Here is an 18,513-nt window from a genome sequence, read left to right on the forward strand (position 1 = left end):
TGTTCAATAAATATTTAAAGAAAAATAATTCCTAAAGGACTGCAGCAGAGCTGTACAAATAATAACTGTGAGCAATTAGAATTTGACTCATAAAGTGTCATTAAATACACAATTCCAGAGCATATCTGTTGTCCTGGGTGAGCCAAAATCATTTGTAGGGTTCAAATTAGAAGTTTTCTAGGTCTGTCTTCTGATATGAGACATTTTTCGTCTTTTAATAACTCTTACCTATTAGTTCAAAGCCTTTAAAGGAAGGGAGGTCATATCAAGAAGGAAATGGAAAAGTCTTTTTTAGGCAATATTTGTCTTGTTTGGCAAACGTTTCGGCACTGCCTTGGTTTCGGGCAGGCAGGCACCCTGGGGCAGGCGGAATCCTGTGCTGTGGCCTGCGCAGCCAAGAGCTGCGGCATCGCTCTGCTAGCCAATGGCAGGGTGAACTGAAACACTTAAGCAAGAGGTTCCTCTGTGTCTTGAGCCTCCCAGGCTTCAATTAGCTGAAGATTAAAAAAAAAAAGAGAGAGAGAGAGAGAGAGAGATTATCACTCTGTGGTGGCATCTATTTCTGGCTTCTTACTGCTGAATCTTTTCAAAATACTGTGCCCACGCTAATTTGTTTTGGAGTCATCCGAAGTTTTGGTGAGAAGTTTTGAAAGGTATTTCCAGGGAAGCCCCTTGATCTCTTTCCTAAATAACATTTGTTTTGTGTTATCTCACGGGCTCTTTGGTATTGGTGGATGACTGAACTCAGGTGTTCAGGAGGGAGAGTCACTCCTGGGATCTTGGTGGGTGCTCCTGCTGGCCCGCCCTGGGCCATGGACAAAGCGGTCTCGGGGTCTGAAAAGGACTGCACGAGAGGACTGCTTTATGGGTCTCAGTGAAGTGGGTGTCCTTTCCCAAGTCCACGGCTCATCTTCCCACCGGTGCTCTGGATCTCATCTCTCCTCCTTCTTTAGGTATCTCTGCCTTATCCAATAGCTCCTTTCCCCCTTACCTTCAAACTCTACTTCCTTTTAAAATTCAGTTCAAATGTCAGGTACTTGAAGAATCTTTCTTGATTATCTTCTCCCCTCCCAAGCCCACCCTAAGAGTGACGACGTGCTCTTCCTGTTCTGCCCCTGCCATATGGAATGCGATCCTCTGCTACTGCACTTGTCCCAGGAGTGACTGGGCCGATCCCTGTTTGGGGGGAGATTTTATTTTGATTTCTATATACGTGAGGCTTCTGGAAACAGTAGGTGAAACCTCAGTAAATATGTGTGCAATATAATAACCACATTAACTATCTCATAACTCACATGCAGATTTCCTAGCCCAGGTTCCTCATTTTACAGAAGATACGCAGAGGTTCAGAGAAGCTGAATAACTTGCCTAAGGCCTTACAAACATTCAGAGGAAGATAAAAGACTACAATTTTGGATTCCTGACTAATCAGAGATCCCTGTTCCTCCTACTAGGCCCTTCTGACACTCTGTGAACCAACAACACTGAGTATTTCCCACATTTGCATAAAAAGGACACACTACATGACATAGCCCTTCTCTGATGTTTACACTCTTCCTAGTATATATGGCTTTGATAAAGGTTTTGTTGCTAGAAAATTCCAAATCAAGAGAAATGGACCCTTCAATAGGGCAGCCTGCTCTGGTGGAAACACTGAGGTCTGGGTGTTTATTTAACAGATATATGAGTTGTTAAGTGAATTTAAAAAATGGCTACTGTACTACGTTCTTAAGTCTCTGACAAGCTAGTAGAGGACGTTAAGGGCAAGTCTACAAATAAATATAAGGCAAAATGTGATAAATCATAAGAGAGTTAAGAACAAGAACAATGGATGTACAAATATGGAAGAAGTCATTCAAACTTAGGGAAGTCAGGGAAGGTTCTGTAAAAGTTTCAGTGTATGAGAACACAAAAGACGAGTAGGTTTTGCTAGACATAGATAAAGGCCTTTCAGATAGGAAGAGAATTGCTTTAAGGCTAACATTTCTAGAGGAATTTATAAAGAATACTGATAAAAATATCCAGCCAGCCATCTTCTATTTATTCCTGGAATGGCAAAAGGCAGAGCGAGGAGCAAATTCTTTCCCCCAAAAAGAATAAAACAGAGAAACTTCTAGAAATTGAGCAAAGGCATACAATAAATCAAGAAGCATTTATTCAAGAAGAATTACTGACCGTTGGCTTAGAACAGCATGTCTGTGGTATTTTAGCCTAGGGCCACTCCCATCTCCTTCCAGCTCCATCAGCAGGGCTGTTCTCCCAGGCAGGACAAGTTGGAAGGAGATGACTTGATTTGGAGAGGAGTGAGTGCAGAAAAACTCCATTCTCCCGGGCATTCTCAGTGGTAAATGAATAGGAAAGATTAATGTAGCTAGCCTGAGGTTTTGGTTCTGGATGGGACAAGCAACAGATTGGCAGACTGGCCAGAAATTTAACAGGGAGATAGGTCCGTGGAATGAGACAACCATAGTCCGCCTTGCTACATATTCCTGGTGGTTTGGAAGCCTACAAGCAAGAACAAGGCAGCGTATATATTCAGGGGAGACTCGAGAGAGCCCTAGCTATCTGCACGCATTCCTGGCTGAATGTGAGGCCTTGGACACAGGCAGCAACTCACGAGGGCCCAGGGTAGAGGACAAGCTGCGTGAACTTGTAAGCTGCACGCATTTTGAACGTGTTCTACAACCTACACACAGATCTACTGGCAAGCGGTAAAAGCCCTTACTGGCTAAAGATATTTGAGGACAACTTCTGACAAATCATTGGCCGACCACTAAGCTATGCTAACACAGAGGTGATTCCTAGGGAGCCACATTAAAAAAATGTAAGTAAGATTTAAAACATGTAACACTGAGCAGAGACATCAATGGCCATATATGCCACAGAAGGACGATCTCTGTAGAATTAGTCCAGGGAAATCACTAAACAAACAAACAGAAAAATGGCAGGAGCAACGATTACTACCTCCCTGGGGGGAGGAGATAAAATCAGAATCCAAAGTTTCTATAATATTACCTAAAATATCTAATTTTCAATTTAAAAAAGTGATAAGATATGCAAAGAAACAGGAGCGTGACCTATTTTCAGGGAAAAAAAAGTAGTCAGTAAATACTGTCTCTGTCACTGACCTCCACCCACTAGATGCCAGGAGCACCACGCCCGAACTCCCCAAGTCATGACAATCAACAGTGTCTGCAGACATTGCCAATGTCTCCTGGGGGAAGCAGGCAAAATCATCCCTTGACTGAGAGCCACTGCTCTAAAGCTACAGTAATCAACATAACGTGGTGCTGGTGTTGGCGTAAGGAAAGATAAATATCAGAGGAACAAGATTAAGAATACAGAAATAAAACCATACATTTATGACCAACTGGTATTTTACAAAGGTACCAAAGCAATTTAACAGGGAAAGGACAGTCCTTTCAATAAACAGTACTGGGACAGATAAGCACACACAAAGACAACTTTGGATCGTACCATACGTGAGAAAGTAAGTCGAAATCAATCATACACCTAAATGTAAGAACTAGAAACTATACAACTTTAAGAAGAAAAGATAGGTCAAAGTCTTCATGACCTTGAATTAGGCAAAAAAGGAAAATCCATAAAAGAAAATATTATTAAATTACACTTGATCAAAATTAAAGTATTTTTCATTCAAAATACACCATTAAAAATGAAAAGACAAACCACAGTCTTAGAGAAAATAAATACAAAATATATAAAGAACTCTTACAACTCAGTAAGACAGTCCAATCTTTTCAATGGGCAAAATATTCCAACAGACATTTTACCAAAGAAACACACATAGCTAACAGCACAGACTCACCACCATCAGTCATCAGGGAAATGCCATTAAAGCCACATGCAGATACAACCTCACATCCGCTAGAATGGCTACAAAACAGACAGACAGTAACAAATGGTGGTGGAGATACAGAGAAACTGGTACTCTCACTCTTGTGCATCATGGTGGGTATGTCAAAACAGTCACTTTGGAAGAAAGTATGGTGGTTTTTTAAAGTTATACGTAACTTGACCATATTGTCCAGCATTTCCAACTCCTAAGTACATACTCAGGAGAAATGAAAACACATATCCACACCCAGATTTGTATGCAAGGTTCATAACAATGTTGTTCATAATTGCCAAAAAGTGGAAACCAAAATGTCTATCAACTGCTCAATGGGTAAAGAAAGTCCGGTATATTCACACAATGAAATATTTTCATCAATAAAAAGGAAAAAACTCTGGATACTTGCTATAGTGTAGACAGAGCTTGAAAACATTGTTAGGTCAGAGAAGCCAGATGCAAAAGACCACGTATGTATGATGTAATTTATACCAGATGCCCCCAAAAGGCAAATCTATAAAGACAAAAAGCAGATTAGTGGTTGTCAGGGGCTGGGTTAGGAACAGAAATTGACTGCAAATGTGTATGGAAGAGCTTTGTGGATTGTGGAAGGGCTGTAAAACTCTATAAGCTTACTGAACATCACTGAAATTCCCCTTATAATGGGAAAGTTTTATTTTATGTAAACCATATCTCAATAAAGCTGTTAATTTTGAAGTTAAACAAGCAAATAGCAAAAAAACCCCAATTCTCTTATATTCCTACCATACAAAGATAACTGCTGTTAACTTTCAGTGTTTTTTTTTTCTGAGTATGTGTTCTAACAAAAAGTGACTTTTACGATAGTTTTTAAACTGCTTTGTTCATATATATTATTAATATATTTGCATGTCATTAAATCTTTAAAATAACAACGAAACGGCACATTCCATAAAATCATGAATAAAACTGCAAAACCACTTTAAAGACCATCTAATGTCTTCATTTTACCTGCTTTTGGTTTCAGTTTCCTTATGTATAAAACAAGGAGGTGGAACTAGATTGCTTTCTTGATTCTTTACTGCCCTTCCCCTCTTTACTAGGTTGTTTCTATTCCTTTTGGAATCTGTTGCTAATGAAAATAATTAAAAATAGCAAATACAGTTGTGAGCTTATTTCAGTCCAGGTACATGGATTTTTCTTATTTAATTCTCCTAAAAATCCTGTATTACCCTCCTTTTACAGACAAAAAACATTAAAATTTTCTTAGGGTTAAGAAATTGAAATTTTCTTAAGGGGAGAATAGGAAGTTATTGCTTAATGGTTTCAGAGACTGGAGTGATGAAAAAGTCTTGGAAATAGATAATGATGATGGTTGTAAAACATTGCTAATGTAATTATTAATGCCACTGGATTTTATACTTCTAGCAAATATCTTATTGCAAAAAATTTCTTTTAAAAAGAAATGTTAGGTCAGTCAACAAATTGCAGTCTCTCGCCATCTGAACCCATCCATGCTCTTTTTAAAAAAATTTACAGCCTTATTGAGATGTAATTTTGGCATAACATGGGGTAAACTTAAGGTGTATATGATTTGATATATGCATATACTGTGCAGTGATTATAAGGTTAGTTACCACATTCATCACCTCACATACATCTTTTTGATATGTGTGTGGTGAGAACATTTAAGACCTACTCTCATAGCAACTTTCAAGTATACAATACGGTGTTGTTAACTATCATCCCTAGAACTTGTTCATCTTATAAATGGAGTTGGTACCCTTTGACTAACATCTCCCCACCTCCCCTCAACCTCCCAGCCCCTGGCAATCACCAGTCTACCCTGTTTCTATGAGGAACTCATACTCTTAACATGAATGCTATCTGCATGTTGACAGGCTTTTAAACTAATGGAATAATGATGAAAATGTCAGGTACTTGGCAGACAGAGAGAGGCCCAGATTTTATCAAATTACAGTCACTGAGAGATCCTTATTCTTTTATCTGGTCCTGTCTTACTTGCTTCTGAAAAGATAAGTTCACAATTAATTTTGACATATCTATAATGTAAATTTCCTCGTTTAAATTTTTGATCAAGTTAAAATCCACTGTGCCAGGAAGAATTAGATCTCAAGGATGTAAACTGGCTGCTATTTCAGGTTTTACTACCACCCTATTTGATGCTCCATGGGTACAGACTTTTAAGTGTCCTGTGCTTTTACAGTATCAATAGATTAAACCACTGTCTACAGTCTAGCTGATCCTACTCCTCAAGTCTCTTGGGCCTATCTTTGCCTGAGAATCACTTAAAAAGGGTCAGGTCAGATTCTAATGTGACAGAATGAGATCCAGTGATAAAGGCAACTTTTAAGCTTGATGGTCTCAGAGGTGGGACTCGATTAGATCTCAGAGAGAACAGGCAGAGTCATAGTATAAGATTGTCACACAGGTCTATAGTTTGTTTTCTTAAAATCAGATGGCATGAAAATTACCCTTTAAGCAAACTCTTCATCTTTCCATGACATCAGGAAATGTGAAGATTAGCTGAACCAAAAGAAACACTCCCTGAATGTGGGAGACCAAAGACTACCAGTGACTGTAAAAGCCAAAGCTGTTCTGTAAACAGGAAGATCTGAACTCTGTTGTCATCAGTGGGAACAAATGAAGGCTAAACAGACTGTTCGCTTAAAGAGCATCTTTATTTAATCTTCAATATACAATATTACCTTTACTTTATAAAAATTACATATGGAGGACATGACTGGAAATCCGTTCAGGAGTGGCCAGTGGGTACTGATTTAGGGGATTATACTTGCCCCACCTATTAGTTTAAGGAAAAATTATACCAAAGAATTAGACCAGTGAGATTGAGAAATGGCATTTTAACTTCCAAATCCAGTGTAAAAACTGGGGATGCTTTATTCAATTAATCCAACAAAAACTAACTTCCAAATTTTCTAAAAACTGACTTTTCCCAAGAAAGAGCTGAGCTTATCTCCACGGGGTTTTCTGGTACACAATCTGCAGGAGAATTCTGTAGCATCTAACAGCTGCAAGACATTTGTAACGATATAAAATCCTCGGCATGGCAACATGTATGTAATGTGGACGTATGTCTCTGAATTCACACTTAACATTCACACTGAGCCGAAGCCATCTGTACAGTATGCTGGACCTAGAAAGGCAACTCATTTATAATGTGTGCTTCCCCTTTCACTCCGAGTACAGGCTTCCCCTCCTCTAAAATTTCCAAATACAGTGAAATATTTGATAAACTTCAGAGTGGAAAATCTATTCCCAGGACGATCGGTACACTGCACTGTATATACGCACTAGCACTGTTGTGTCATTTCACGAGTTCTGCTGGGCTCAAGGTTTAAAACGGATAAGTCGTTAAACAGTAGAAGTGTAAGACTGAGGCTGAAGATGCTTTAATTTAAATATGATGCAAACTGACATTCTGAAATAACGTTATTGACTTGAAAAGGATTTGAGGCAAGTGCAAGAAAAGAAGACGGGGAACTCCTCTTTCGGACACATCTTTTCTCTGCACTCCTCAGCCTTAGGCTGCTCTAGAGGTAAAAGGGGCGGTGCCCTTCTACAGTCTTAAAAAGAACAGTGGTTGCCAAATGGCAACTGAGGCACATAACCCATTTTCTGTTGCTTAAAAATTTTCAAGAGATTGGTTTCTTCAGCACAAAGGTCAGAAATTCTATCATATTCCTGTCAGAGGCCTCCCAAAGTATTCAAGCGGAGGAACTTTTGCAGCTCCAGCAATTCAGAGTCCTGGCCCAAAGGTCACAGAGCAGACAGAATGTGGAGCCAATATACTATTTTGACACCGCAGGGACCCTTCCTTTTGCACACTCTGGAATTGTGGCATTAAATGACAAGGCAAGGATAAGGGCTGATAGCATACCCCACGAACAAAAAATATGCCTCTTTCAAGATAGCTGTATCATATTGAAACCTGAACAGATTCCAGTAGAGTGTATCTATCTTCAAGACAACAAATATATAGATTTAGGTTACACAAAAACATACAATTGTACATACATACATCGTTTTGCTTTGAAAATGAATTATGTACTCAAAACACAGATAAAAAATGCATATCAAAGATTTCAAGGTCTTACACCAATTAAATTGGGATCAAGGGTTACCAACTATGATCCGTGGGCCAAATCGAGCCCTTCGTGTTTCAGTAAGTGAAGTTTTGCTGGAGCACAGCCACGCCCCTTCCCTCACATACTGTCTACACCTGCTTTCACGTCTCAACAGCACACTGAGTAGCAGAGAGAGACCGTACGGCTCACAAAGCCTAAAGTATTTATTATCTGGCCCTTCACAGGAAAGCGGGCTGATTCATTATAGATCACAAAGAACGTGATCTGCATGAGCTGAAGGAACAGAAAGTCATCTTCACCAGTGTTCCTGAAACAGAGTAAGTGCATTAAACTCCAGATCATATTTGGTTATTCAAATATCCTGCTTAGAATTTGTGCAGCCAAAACCAGTTAACAACTCCTGTTTGTTAATTAACAAACACAGACAGTATTAACAATGTCTCTGTGCACAATTATATTTATGTATATACCTATGTAAAGAGTGGATAAGATAGGAGCTAGCCAATTTGAGGGTAAGAGAACCTAAAGAAAAATAGGAACTCAAAAATACCATTACTAGGAACTGTTATTAGGAGCTTAGAAATATTTTAGTATATTTTTCTTTACATTTAAAATGGGGCCATTACTAGGACCCATAGCAGAGCATAAATCATGTACAACTGTAAATTTTACCCACGAATTATGTGACAAAATTTTTTGAATATAAAATAACCAGCATTTCTATAAAACATTAACTTTCAATTATGTAATTAAAGTGATACAGCAAAATAAGAATGTTTTTATTTATTTCTAAAGTAAATATTTTAATCAAAGTTGCATCAGAAATCAAGTATTTCTTTGACATTTTCCAAGGCGTTATAGTTATTAACTACAATTATAGCTGTTAGCATTATATAGTAACACATTGTTTAAAATATATTATAAATCACTTCTTTTCTTCTTTAATTTAAATGAAATATAAAATTAAGGATTTTGTAACATGAATCATACTGGAAAACATTTAAAATGATATGAACTACTCATACAGAAAATGCCACTGGAATCACAAAATGTTCTAATACTTGAAAGTGCCTAGCACAATGCGTGGCACACATTAGGTCCTCTGTGTTTGTTCACTCACTCTCTCATTCACTCATGCATTCATTTGAAGAAATCCAGGCCTAGGAGAAACTGCATGGTGAGAATGGCAAGCACAAGTTTTACCAACAAATTTGTAGTTTTGACAAAGATTTTGGCAATGGAGAATGGAGATGAGAAGTTCATGACCAAAATGTCAAACTACTTGGTTAGCATCTACCAAGTGAAGCCCTGGGTTGCCTGAGAAGACACCACAGAGAATCAGGGTCAACAGTCTACAAAAGGAATACATTCCTTCAATATTCAGGTTTGATTTTTACATATAAACGTTTGCTCAAAGACAAGAATAAGTTGGTGTCAGAGATACATAAAACAGCACATCTGTGCAACCCACCAGGAAGTAAGAACCCTGTGACTGGGCACTTACCTTTCTGCACTGAGACTTCTTTTTGGTTGGGGCCACATTCTCTTGGTTTAACAACTTTATACTGGTTTGAACCAAAAAGTGTGATTCTAAAATTCTAAAAGAAAAATAAATATAGAAGGTAGAGGGGTGTTCAACGTCTCTATTTTATTCTTTTGTGTCCCAAACGTTCTATCTACTCCACCTGTTTGTGCCAAAGGCACAAAGTAATGTGTCAGATTTTAAGGAGGCACCTGAAAAGGAACATCTCTAGGCTCTTTGCAGAAGGTCTTATAAATGTAATGAGTATTTAACCTGAGTAATAAGGATTACAAAATGCAAAAGACTGTAAAAGACAGAATGAAGTGAAGAATTGGAAACTAAGCAGAATATGGGATAAGGACTGATCTTGGAGAAAATAATTTTTAAAATCTGTAACAGAAATAAAGCATGACACTGGCAAGCCATTTGTAGCTGACTTAAATTTAATTGCCTTTGGTATTCGGAGAAGGAAAAAAAATGGAAGCACTGTTATAAGCTCTAGTTATCTCATCATCAGGGAAGGCAGGGAGATGGTGAAGACTCTCCCTCTGTCCCTCTCAAACTTCTTTGTTTGTACCAGAACTGGCCGCGACTGTACACTTCTCTGCCTTCTCTCAAGCTCAGTCATCTGAGAAATATAAACAGAGCACTTGGGGTGGGGGTTCTGTCTTCTCATTTCTTGAGAAGCTCCTGGGGAACCAAGGAGGCCCCTTTCCTCTGTGTTCCTCTAAATGAAGTGAGGGAAGGTTCACTGCCATCTACACAACTGTTCTGGGTCTTTTGCCAAGTCAAGCTTTTCATTTTTTTTAGTGACTCATAAGTGGGCCTGTGCTATTTTTGGGAGAAAAGCTAACACTTTTGAGAACCAAATACTTTCCCTTTTTCTTCTAAAGTCAGTCATCTATCCTTCTCATTTAAAATTAAAAAATTTTCAACTAGTAAAAGATATTACAATTTGAAAAGATTTACTAAAATTTAACTCTCCTAAAGATTTAAATAATGCAACTGGCTCTACATCCTTGTTTTCTATGTACACGGAAAATCTTGAGGTGGTTATCATTTTATGGATCATTTGCTGAACTGTGAGGACTGTCTGACTACTTGTGGTAGAAGACGATCACCCTTAGAAAATATTTAATTACACTAATTTAGTAAACCTTTTTCCAATTTAAACCCACCACATGCTAATAAAAGATTAAAAAGAAAAACTATCAAATAAGAAGATAAGCCTTCAGAATTCTAAGATGGGCTTCCTGCACACTGTTTCATAAAATCTTGAAATTCTGAGTAAATATCAAACTAATAATACTGCTCCCAACTATTACTGTCATAGAAGCTGTCTGTATTAAATGTAAAAAAAAGTGTCTTGCATTGTGACAGAAATTCAAGGGACAGAAAATTTATGCCTTAGATATTTATCTTATAGTTCTTGATAAAATTTAAGTTCTTCCCCCCAAAATATAAAGAAATAATAATTTCTTTAAAAAGGAATATCATTGCAAAATCTATTGATGGTAAGAGAAAGCCACTTAGATATATCCCAAATTTAGTGTAGGATTAATTATACCACATTTTAACCACTAAAAATTATTTTGAAGCTATTCTGATTAATTCTTTCGATTTCTGTAAGTATTCTTAGAGGAAAAAAAAGCTGAGTTTATTTTTTACATATTTGTGAAAAGCTCACTCTTTGATGAGATAATAAATACAGGATCCTTGGTCCCAAGAATAGTTAAGGAAGTTTGACTGCATTTTGTTTCTGATTTAATAAATTATCAAAGTAATTTGGCTCATCAAGGTAAATTCAGAGCTGCACAATAGTATAGTGAATTTTGCCAAGCCACATAAAGAAAGTTATAAATTGAGGGATTCTACTAAGTTTATAATGAGGTTATAGTGGACAAAATTTACTTTGTAGATTTGCTGGTTTGGAAAAATAATCTCCTATCAACAAAACCAAGGCTTTCTCTTAGAACAGGTTTCAAGGCAACAAACTGCAGCATTTCCCCCACTTTTGTCATGCTACCAACGCTAGATTGAACAACATGCACAAATCCCAAACCCAGGCTCGTAAAAAGTGGTTACGATAAACAGCAGTTTCAAGGATTCAATATGGAGACAAAGACATGAAAAGTACTCTTTGTGAGATCATGCTCCCAGAGAAAGCAAGTTTAACCACAAAATTTCAGTGGAATAGACTGAGATTTGAAATGGTTGCCCGTCTGGTCATCTAATGGGGAACTTGAAAATTCACAGAGATAGGTACTCTGTTTCTTTTTCGAATCTTCTTGCTGCCGATGCAGTTATACAGTTCTTTTGTTCTTGTTTATTTTAATTTATTCTATTATTAAAAATAGAGGAAAAAAAGGATAAACAATGTATAAACATTTTGATTTGAGAGCTGCTCCACTTTGGGAGGAAACAAGTATATAATTGGTTCCAAAGGCCATCTCTAATTCCTGCAAGGTGCTCCACACTCTCGGCTTATCCATAGGAAATCTAGCCTCCATATTCTAGGACTCTAAAAACAATCTAGTAGTTACAGGCATCATTTCTCATGTGACCATCTCGTTAAGAATCAAAGCACATCAGGTCTCTGTCCTGCACACACCAGGGTATGTTTTGGTCAGGTATAAAATGGAATCATTTCAAAGCTGAGATATTTACAAGGTGAAAAGTCTTGCGGGGAATAGTCACGTTTCACCCTGCCATGTTGACTTAAGAGGTCCAGGTTTTCAAAAGGCCCCTCTCCAGACTAATTTCTGTAGTGGTCCATGTAAACAAAACACAGGTGAGAATGGTCTTTCTGGAGCTGCTTTCATCGAACAGCAGGATTTCTTGAAAATGTGGTGTTGGCTAAATGTAACACGGGCAGAGGGTGAGCCTCTGTATTAAATACCCAGTGGTCTAAAGGTAAAAGGTCGTCACTGGAGAACAGCAGATACAAATATCTGAAAATAAAAGGGGGAAAATGAGTTTCAATTAGAATTCAACACAAAGATCGTGTGATCTTAGTTATAATGGCAGAGGATACCAATAACCTATTTTGAGCAGCTTTGATAAAAAAAAAAAGTATCAGAGAATAAACCTCAGTCAAATGATTAAAAACACAAAAACAATGTAATCCAAAACAGTGCATACGAACAGCCAGTAAGATGAACAACTAAACCTCTGAAATATGACAATTAAAAAACAAATTCCACATACCTGTCTGAAGCATATAAAACAAGGCTGTAAAATGGCACAAAACAAACCAATTCATAATATTTCAGATATTCTTTTAAAAATCAGATGTAAGATTAATCGTATGTTTTAGCAGCTAACAGAGCTCATAGTATAACCAGAAATAAATTATTTCACATTTATTAATAAACACTGAGGAAAATAAGTAAAATACATTATTTGTACACAGCAAGGACTTTTACACACTCCTAATATATTATTTTTTGCAGTTCTTGGAGCAGGGATTACAAATTGTTAAATAAAGGTTTCAGAAACATTTTGGATTTATAGGAGATTTAACAATTTATGTCTCTCTTAATTGGTAATAGCATTATTTATATGAAGGCAAGGACTCCTGACCTCTCCATGAATACTGCAAGCCATAGTGGTAACTTAAAAGTTAAAAATGATAGTTTATACACACAATGATTTTTAACTATAATATCAGGCAAATTCCAATCTGAATTCTATTAGGAGATCATCAAAGTAAGCACTAAAAAACAACTATATAGAGTCAGGGTATCTGGGTTCTAACTCCTCATCTTAGCAGTAACTAGTTGAGCCATACCAGGCTTCAGTGAAGAATTCCTTTACAGTATTTTAGCTAAACTTACTTTGGTTTGCTTATCAACTTATAACTGGTAATGATGGAATGGAGAGTAACAGCGTTTCTAATCTTACTCCTTGAGCCTAGGCCTTGAGATCTGCTTGACTTACTTATTCACCAGGTTACAGGCAGAGAAGTTGGAACTGAAAAAGACTTGGATGAACATAGCAAGGGCCTCTCTGTATGAAGACCAGAAGCATGAGCTGTTTGTGTCCTGGGCACAAGTAGGTCCAGGGAGCTATGTTCCGCGCAGTTCCATGTCTCTTGGTTGTATGTGGGCTCATGGATCAGGCTCACCCTAATCTCACCACTTCTTTGGAGAGGAGTAAGTGAAGGAATAGAAAGAGAAAATGCAACATCCTGCGAAATGAATCCTTTCCATGAGGGATGTTACAGAAGTATAAACACAATGTTGTAAGAATCGGTAAGATAATGAACGTGAAGGTTTTAGATAACAAAAGTGGTACTATTATTTTTAAAGAATCATTAAAAAAAATCCCCTTAATACTATTGTAGGGGGTTGATTAGTGCCGCTCCTTCCTCTGCCTCCTACCAATTCATGTCCACCTGGAGCCTCAAATGTGACTTTATTTGGAAGTAGGGTCTTTGGGGATATAATTAGTCAAGGATCTCAAGAGGAAATCACTCTGGTTTTAGGGTGCACCTTAAATCCAACAACTTGTATCTTTACAAGAGAAAGGCAAGAGACATTTGGACCCAGAGACACACATGGAAGAAAGTCATGTGAAGGTGGAGACAAAGACTGAAGTTATGCTCCCACCATCCAAGGGATACCTTCAGAGGAAATTGATTTCAGACTTCTGGCCTCCAAAACTGTGAGAGGATAAATTTCTGTTAGGCCACCAAGTTTGTGGTAATTTGTCACGGCAGCCCTAGGAAACTGGCACACCTCCCACACTTGGGCTCTCTAGGACACCTCTGGGCCTTAAGCAGGGGTTTTAAATAAGACTGACCACTTCTTGGAGAGTCAATCTCTAGAGAGCAGAGGCCACACTACAGATATCCAGATATATTTAAAATTTTGTAGCAAAATAAATGTTAGAAATTAAAGTAATAAAGCTAAACAATTCATGTCAAGGACATGGTACGCTATTACTGATTTAAATTTAAGAATTTTAACCTGGCTTTTCAAAATAGAATAGCTGGAGAAGTGTGTGCGATCTTTGCTGTGAAAGTTGAGAAAAGTCTACAATCTAACTTAGCTATCAGACTACTAGATATTTTTTCTTCTCATAAAGATTTTAAAACTGTAGTTCAAAGTTAAAGATAATAGATGACAAATGGCATGTTGACAAAGGCCTGTAAGTATATAAAAAGGTGCTATTAAGTACTTCAGCTTTATTGGATGTCTTGATTGCTTTTTAGAGCTATTTGGGGGGGGTAATTAGGTTTACTTACTTATTTTTTGGAGGAGGTACTGGGGATTGAACCTGGGACCTCATGCATGCCAAACATGAGCTTTACCACTTGAGCTACACCCTCCCTGCACCAGAGCTATTTTTAAATACTATTCACATACGTCTCTTTCATCTTCCTCTTATCTTTAAAGACAAGGCATACAGAGGTGATGGTGCTAGAAGTCATCTCAATCTAAGTGTTGGTGGTAACCACCAAATAGGTTAAGTTTTACAGAAAGAACAGTCAATTAAGTCTGAGGAGAAACATCTAAGTGTCTATGGAGAAATGGTAAGGCTAAAAGAACCTTAAGTTAAATTGTTCTTCACTTAATCCTTTACGTTTGTCAAATGAGCCTTGATGACTTGTTTATTCTTTTTCACAACTACCAACGGCAATGCCCAGGGTATTATGGATAGATGTTACAACTCTAGAGGCTTACATTAGGGACTACAAATAACTCATAAGAAAACCTCAGATTGTTTGAAAAATAATTTACTTAAACCTTCCATTCCCTTGTACTCCTAATGTTTAAATAATGTCTTAGAAACAGACTCGTGAGAAATCAAACTAAACTGAAGACACTCAGTGGAAATTATTTCTAAAACCTCTCCAAAAGATCTGCCTCTCTCTGTCTTTCCCCACACCTCTTCTCAAATCTCAGAGTTGTTTCTTGAGGGGAAGGAGTAGGGAAGGAAAAAATATTGAAACAAATGTGGGTATATTATAGATTCAAATGTAGTTTTAAAAAGATGACCTGAACGAGGCAGAACATTTCTGGTATCTGCAATGGTTTAGGCTTTAACCTGATATATAAGGAAGCTGGAGAAAATTCATTTTCCTCTGCGTTTAGGGGTCAAGTAAGTTGGGATGGTTTTCCTTTAGGATAGAGGATACCTAAACCACATAAACAGTGGGGGTTATCTCATATAACAAAAAGCCCAGAGGCAGATGATAACAAAGGTTGGTTAATTCAGTAGTAAAACACTGTCAGATCTCTGGGCTTTTAAAGATTAATGAAAAAATATTAAATTTCTTCTGATGCCAAAAGACCTTATCCCTTTTTTCCCTTTTCTTAGGTCATTGCCTTGAAAAAACTTCCAATTGTCCCTTTCATTTGTATGTAAATCTTTTTAAAAGCTTCATAAACCTCTTGCCAGCTTTATAATCTAGGAATGTTTTTCTTTTTTGGGGGGGGGTTGTTATTCTTTTATTAAGTAAATAAGCTCCATCAAATACAGCCATTGCCAAATCTTGAAAAACTTTCAGAGGCAGACTACAAGAGGATTGCATTTTTCTCTTGGTTTGCTTTTACTATCTAGTTTACTACAGATCAGTTAATACTCATTTACATTAAATAACTCAAAAAAGCTAAACTCAGAGATTTTATTATGATCTTCTTGACATTTCTTTTTTTTAAACATTTTTTATTGATTTATAATCATTTTACAATGTTGTGTCAAATTCTAGTGTTCAGCACAATCTTTCAGTCATACATGGACATATACACACTCACTATCACATTTTTCCCTCTGGATTCCCTGTGCTATACAGTATAATCTTGTTTATCTATTCTACAATTTTGAAATCCTAGTCTATCCCTTCCCACCCTCCGCCCCCCTGGCCAACCACAACTCTGTATTCTATGTTTATGAGTCTATTTCTGTCCTGTATTTACGCTTTGTTTTGTTTGTTTGTTTTTGGTTTTGTTTTTTAGATTCCACATATGAGCGATCTCATATGGTATTTTTCTTTCTCCTTCTGGCTTACTTCACTTAGAATGACATTCTCCAGGAGCATCCATGTTGCTGCAAATGGCATTATGTTGTCGGTTTTTATGGCTGAGTAGTATTCCATGGAGAAAATTTTTGCCAAATGAAACCAACAAAGGCTTGATCTCCAAAATATATAAGCAGCTCATACGACTCAATAAGAAAAAAATAAACAACCCAATCCAAAAATGGGCAGAAGACCTAAACAAGCAATTCTCCAAGGAAGACATACAAATGATCAAAAGGCACATGAAAAAATGATCAATATCACTAATTATCAGAGAAATGCAAATCAAAACTACAATGAGGTATCACCTCACACCAGTCAGAATGGCCGTCATTCAAAAATCCACAGATGACAAATGCTGGAGAGGCTGTGGAGAAAGGGGAACCCTCCTACACTGCTGGTGGGAATGCAGTTTGGTGCAGCCACTGTGGAAAACAGTGTGGAGATTCCTCAAAAGACTAGGAATAGACTTACCGTATGAACCAGGAATCCCACTTCTGGGCTTATATCCAGAAGGAACCCTACTTCAGGATGACACCTGCACCCCAATGTTCATAGCAGCACTATTTACAATAGCCAAAACATGGAAACAGCCTAAATGTCCATCAACAGGTGACTGGATAAAGAAGATGTCGTATATATTTATACAATAGGAATGTTTTTCTTAAAAGGCCCGGGAGCCATGCCTTTGAAATGTAAACACCAGAGAAGACAGCACCCCAATCTCCTTGTCCCTGGAAGGTTAGGTGCCTTTCTCCAAGCTCTAACTACCCACTTGTTATAAAGATAAAAAAGTATTATTTTTCTCTTGGATAAAGGCAACGAATATAGATGGCCACCCAATTACCACGTGAATTTAGAATGAACTATGTATAGCAAGTGATGCTGTCAAGAAAGTGCCCTTGACCCTTGAACAATGTGGGGGTTAATCCAAGTTCTGTATCCACAGGCCCTCCCCATAGTCGTTCCTCCACGTCTGCGGATTCAACCAACCTTGAATATGTACTACCATAGTATTTATTATTGGTAAATATCCACGTGTAAGTGGAACTCACGTAGTTCAAACCCGTGTTGCTCAAGGGTCAACTGTGCTCTCAGATTAGGACAGTACATCATTTATCTTCAGATCATGTATGTAACTGATTATATCTGCCTCGTTATATAGAAAGGTGAGATTTCTTTCTGGTTTTGCAATCTGCCTGTGATGCAAACTGTAGTCTGGTTTAATGCTTTTTCAACAATAAAAATGTTTTCTTTCTCTGCTGCATGTGTGGAGAGGATTTTCTGAGATGACAGGAGATTTTGTTTCTAATTTTTTCCCCCAATAATCATAATTTCCATGATTTTCTTGACTTTCTCCTCCTAATTATAAGATGTTCCATGCATTGCATCTCCACATGAAAAGTCCAAACTCAGAAAGTAAAGAGACGTATCTTCAGGTGTGGGTATATTTGGACACTCTACTAGGTATGTAGTGGTATCTCATTGTAGTTTTAATTTGTTGTGCTAATGATGCTGAGCATTTTTTCAGGATCTTAGCTTTTCAGGACAATGCCAGCTATAGGTTCTTCATATATGCCCTTTAGCAGGTTAAGAAAGTTCCTTTCTATTTTTTGTTTGCTAAGAGTTTTATCAGAAATGGATGTTGGATTCTCTCAAATGATTTTTCTGTGTCTACTGAGGTGATCATAAGGTTTTTCTCTTACAGTTCATTGACTGATTTTTAGTTGTTAAGCCAAGCCTCCATACCTGGAATAAACCCACTTGGGTCATGATGTATTATCTATTTAGTATGTTGTTAGATTTGATTTACTAGCATCTTTTTAAGCTATTTTATAGCTATGTTCATGAAGGATTTTAGTCTTATTTTCAGTGAGCTCTCTGCTGTCATTCTTATATTTGCTCCTTTTGTCTAACTTGTCTTTTTCCTCTGGTTGCTTCTAAAATTTTTGTCTTTATCACTATTTTTGAGCACTTTGATTACAAAGTGCCTTGGTTGAGGTCT

The 18,513-nt window shown here is 37.4% G+C and overlaps 1 protein-coding gene across 3 annotated transcripts in view; it reads right to left on the bottom strand.

The window, feature by feature from the left end:
• Positions 1-355: 355 nt before the first annotated feature.
• The window catches only part of MAN1A2 (mannosidase alpha class 1A member 2), a 161,620-nt gene continuing 143,462 nt past the window's right edge, over positions 356-18,513 (bottom strand). The window contains exon 13 of one of the 3 annotated variants that reach the window (XM_072967920.1): positions 356-494. In XM_072967920.1, the coding sequence (XP_072824021.1) occupies positions 491-494 (4 nt within the window). In that variant the 3' untranslated portion in view covers positions 356-490. Of the gene's footprint in view, positions 495-11,951; positions 12,436-18,513 lie in introns of those variants that run through there. The other 2 variants (XM_072967918.1, XM_072967919.1) reach the window with 2 other exon arrangements.

Source organism: Vicugna pacos, chromosome 9, assembly GCF_048564905.1.
Source record: "Vicugna pacos chromosome 9, VicPac4, whole genome shotgun sequence".
Lineage (NCBI taxonomy): Eukaryota > Metazoa > Chordata > Mammalia > Artiodactyla > Camelidae > Vicugna > Vicugna pacos.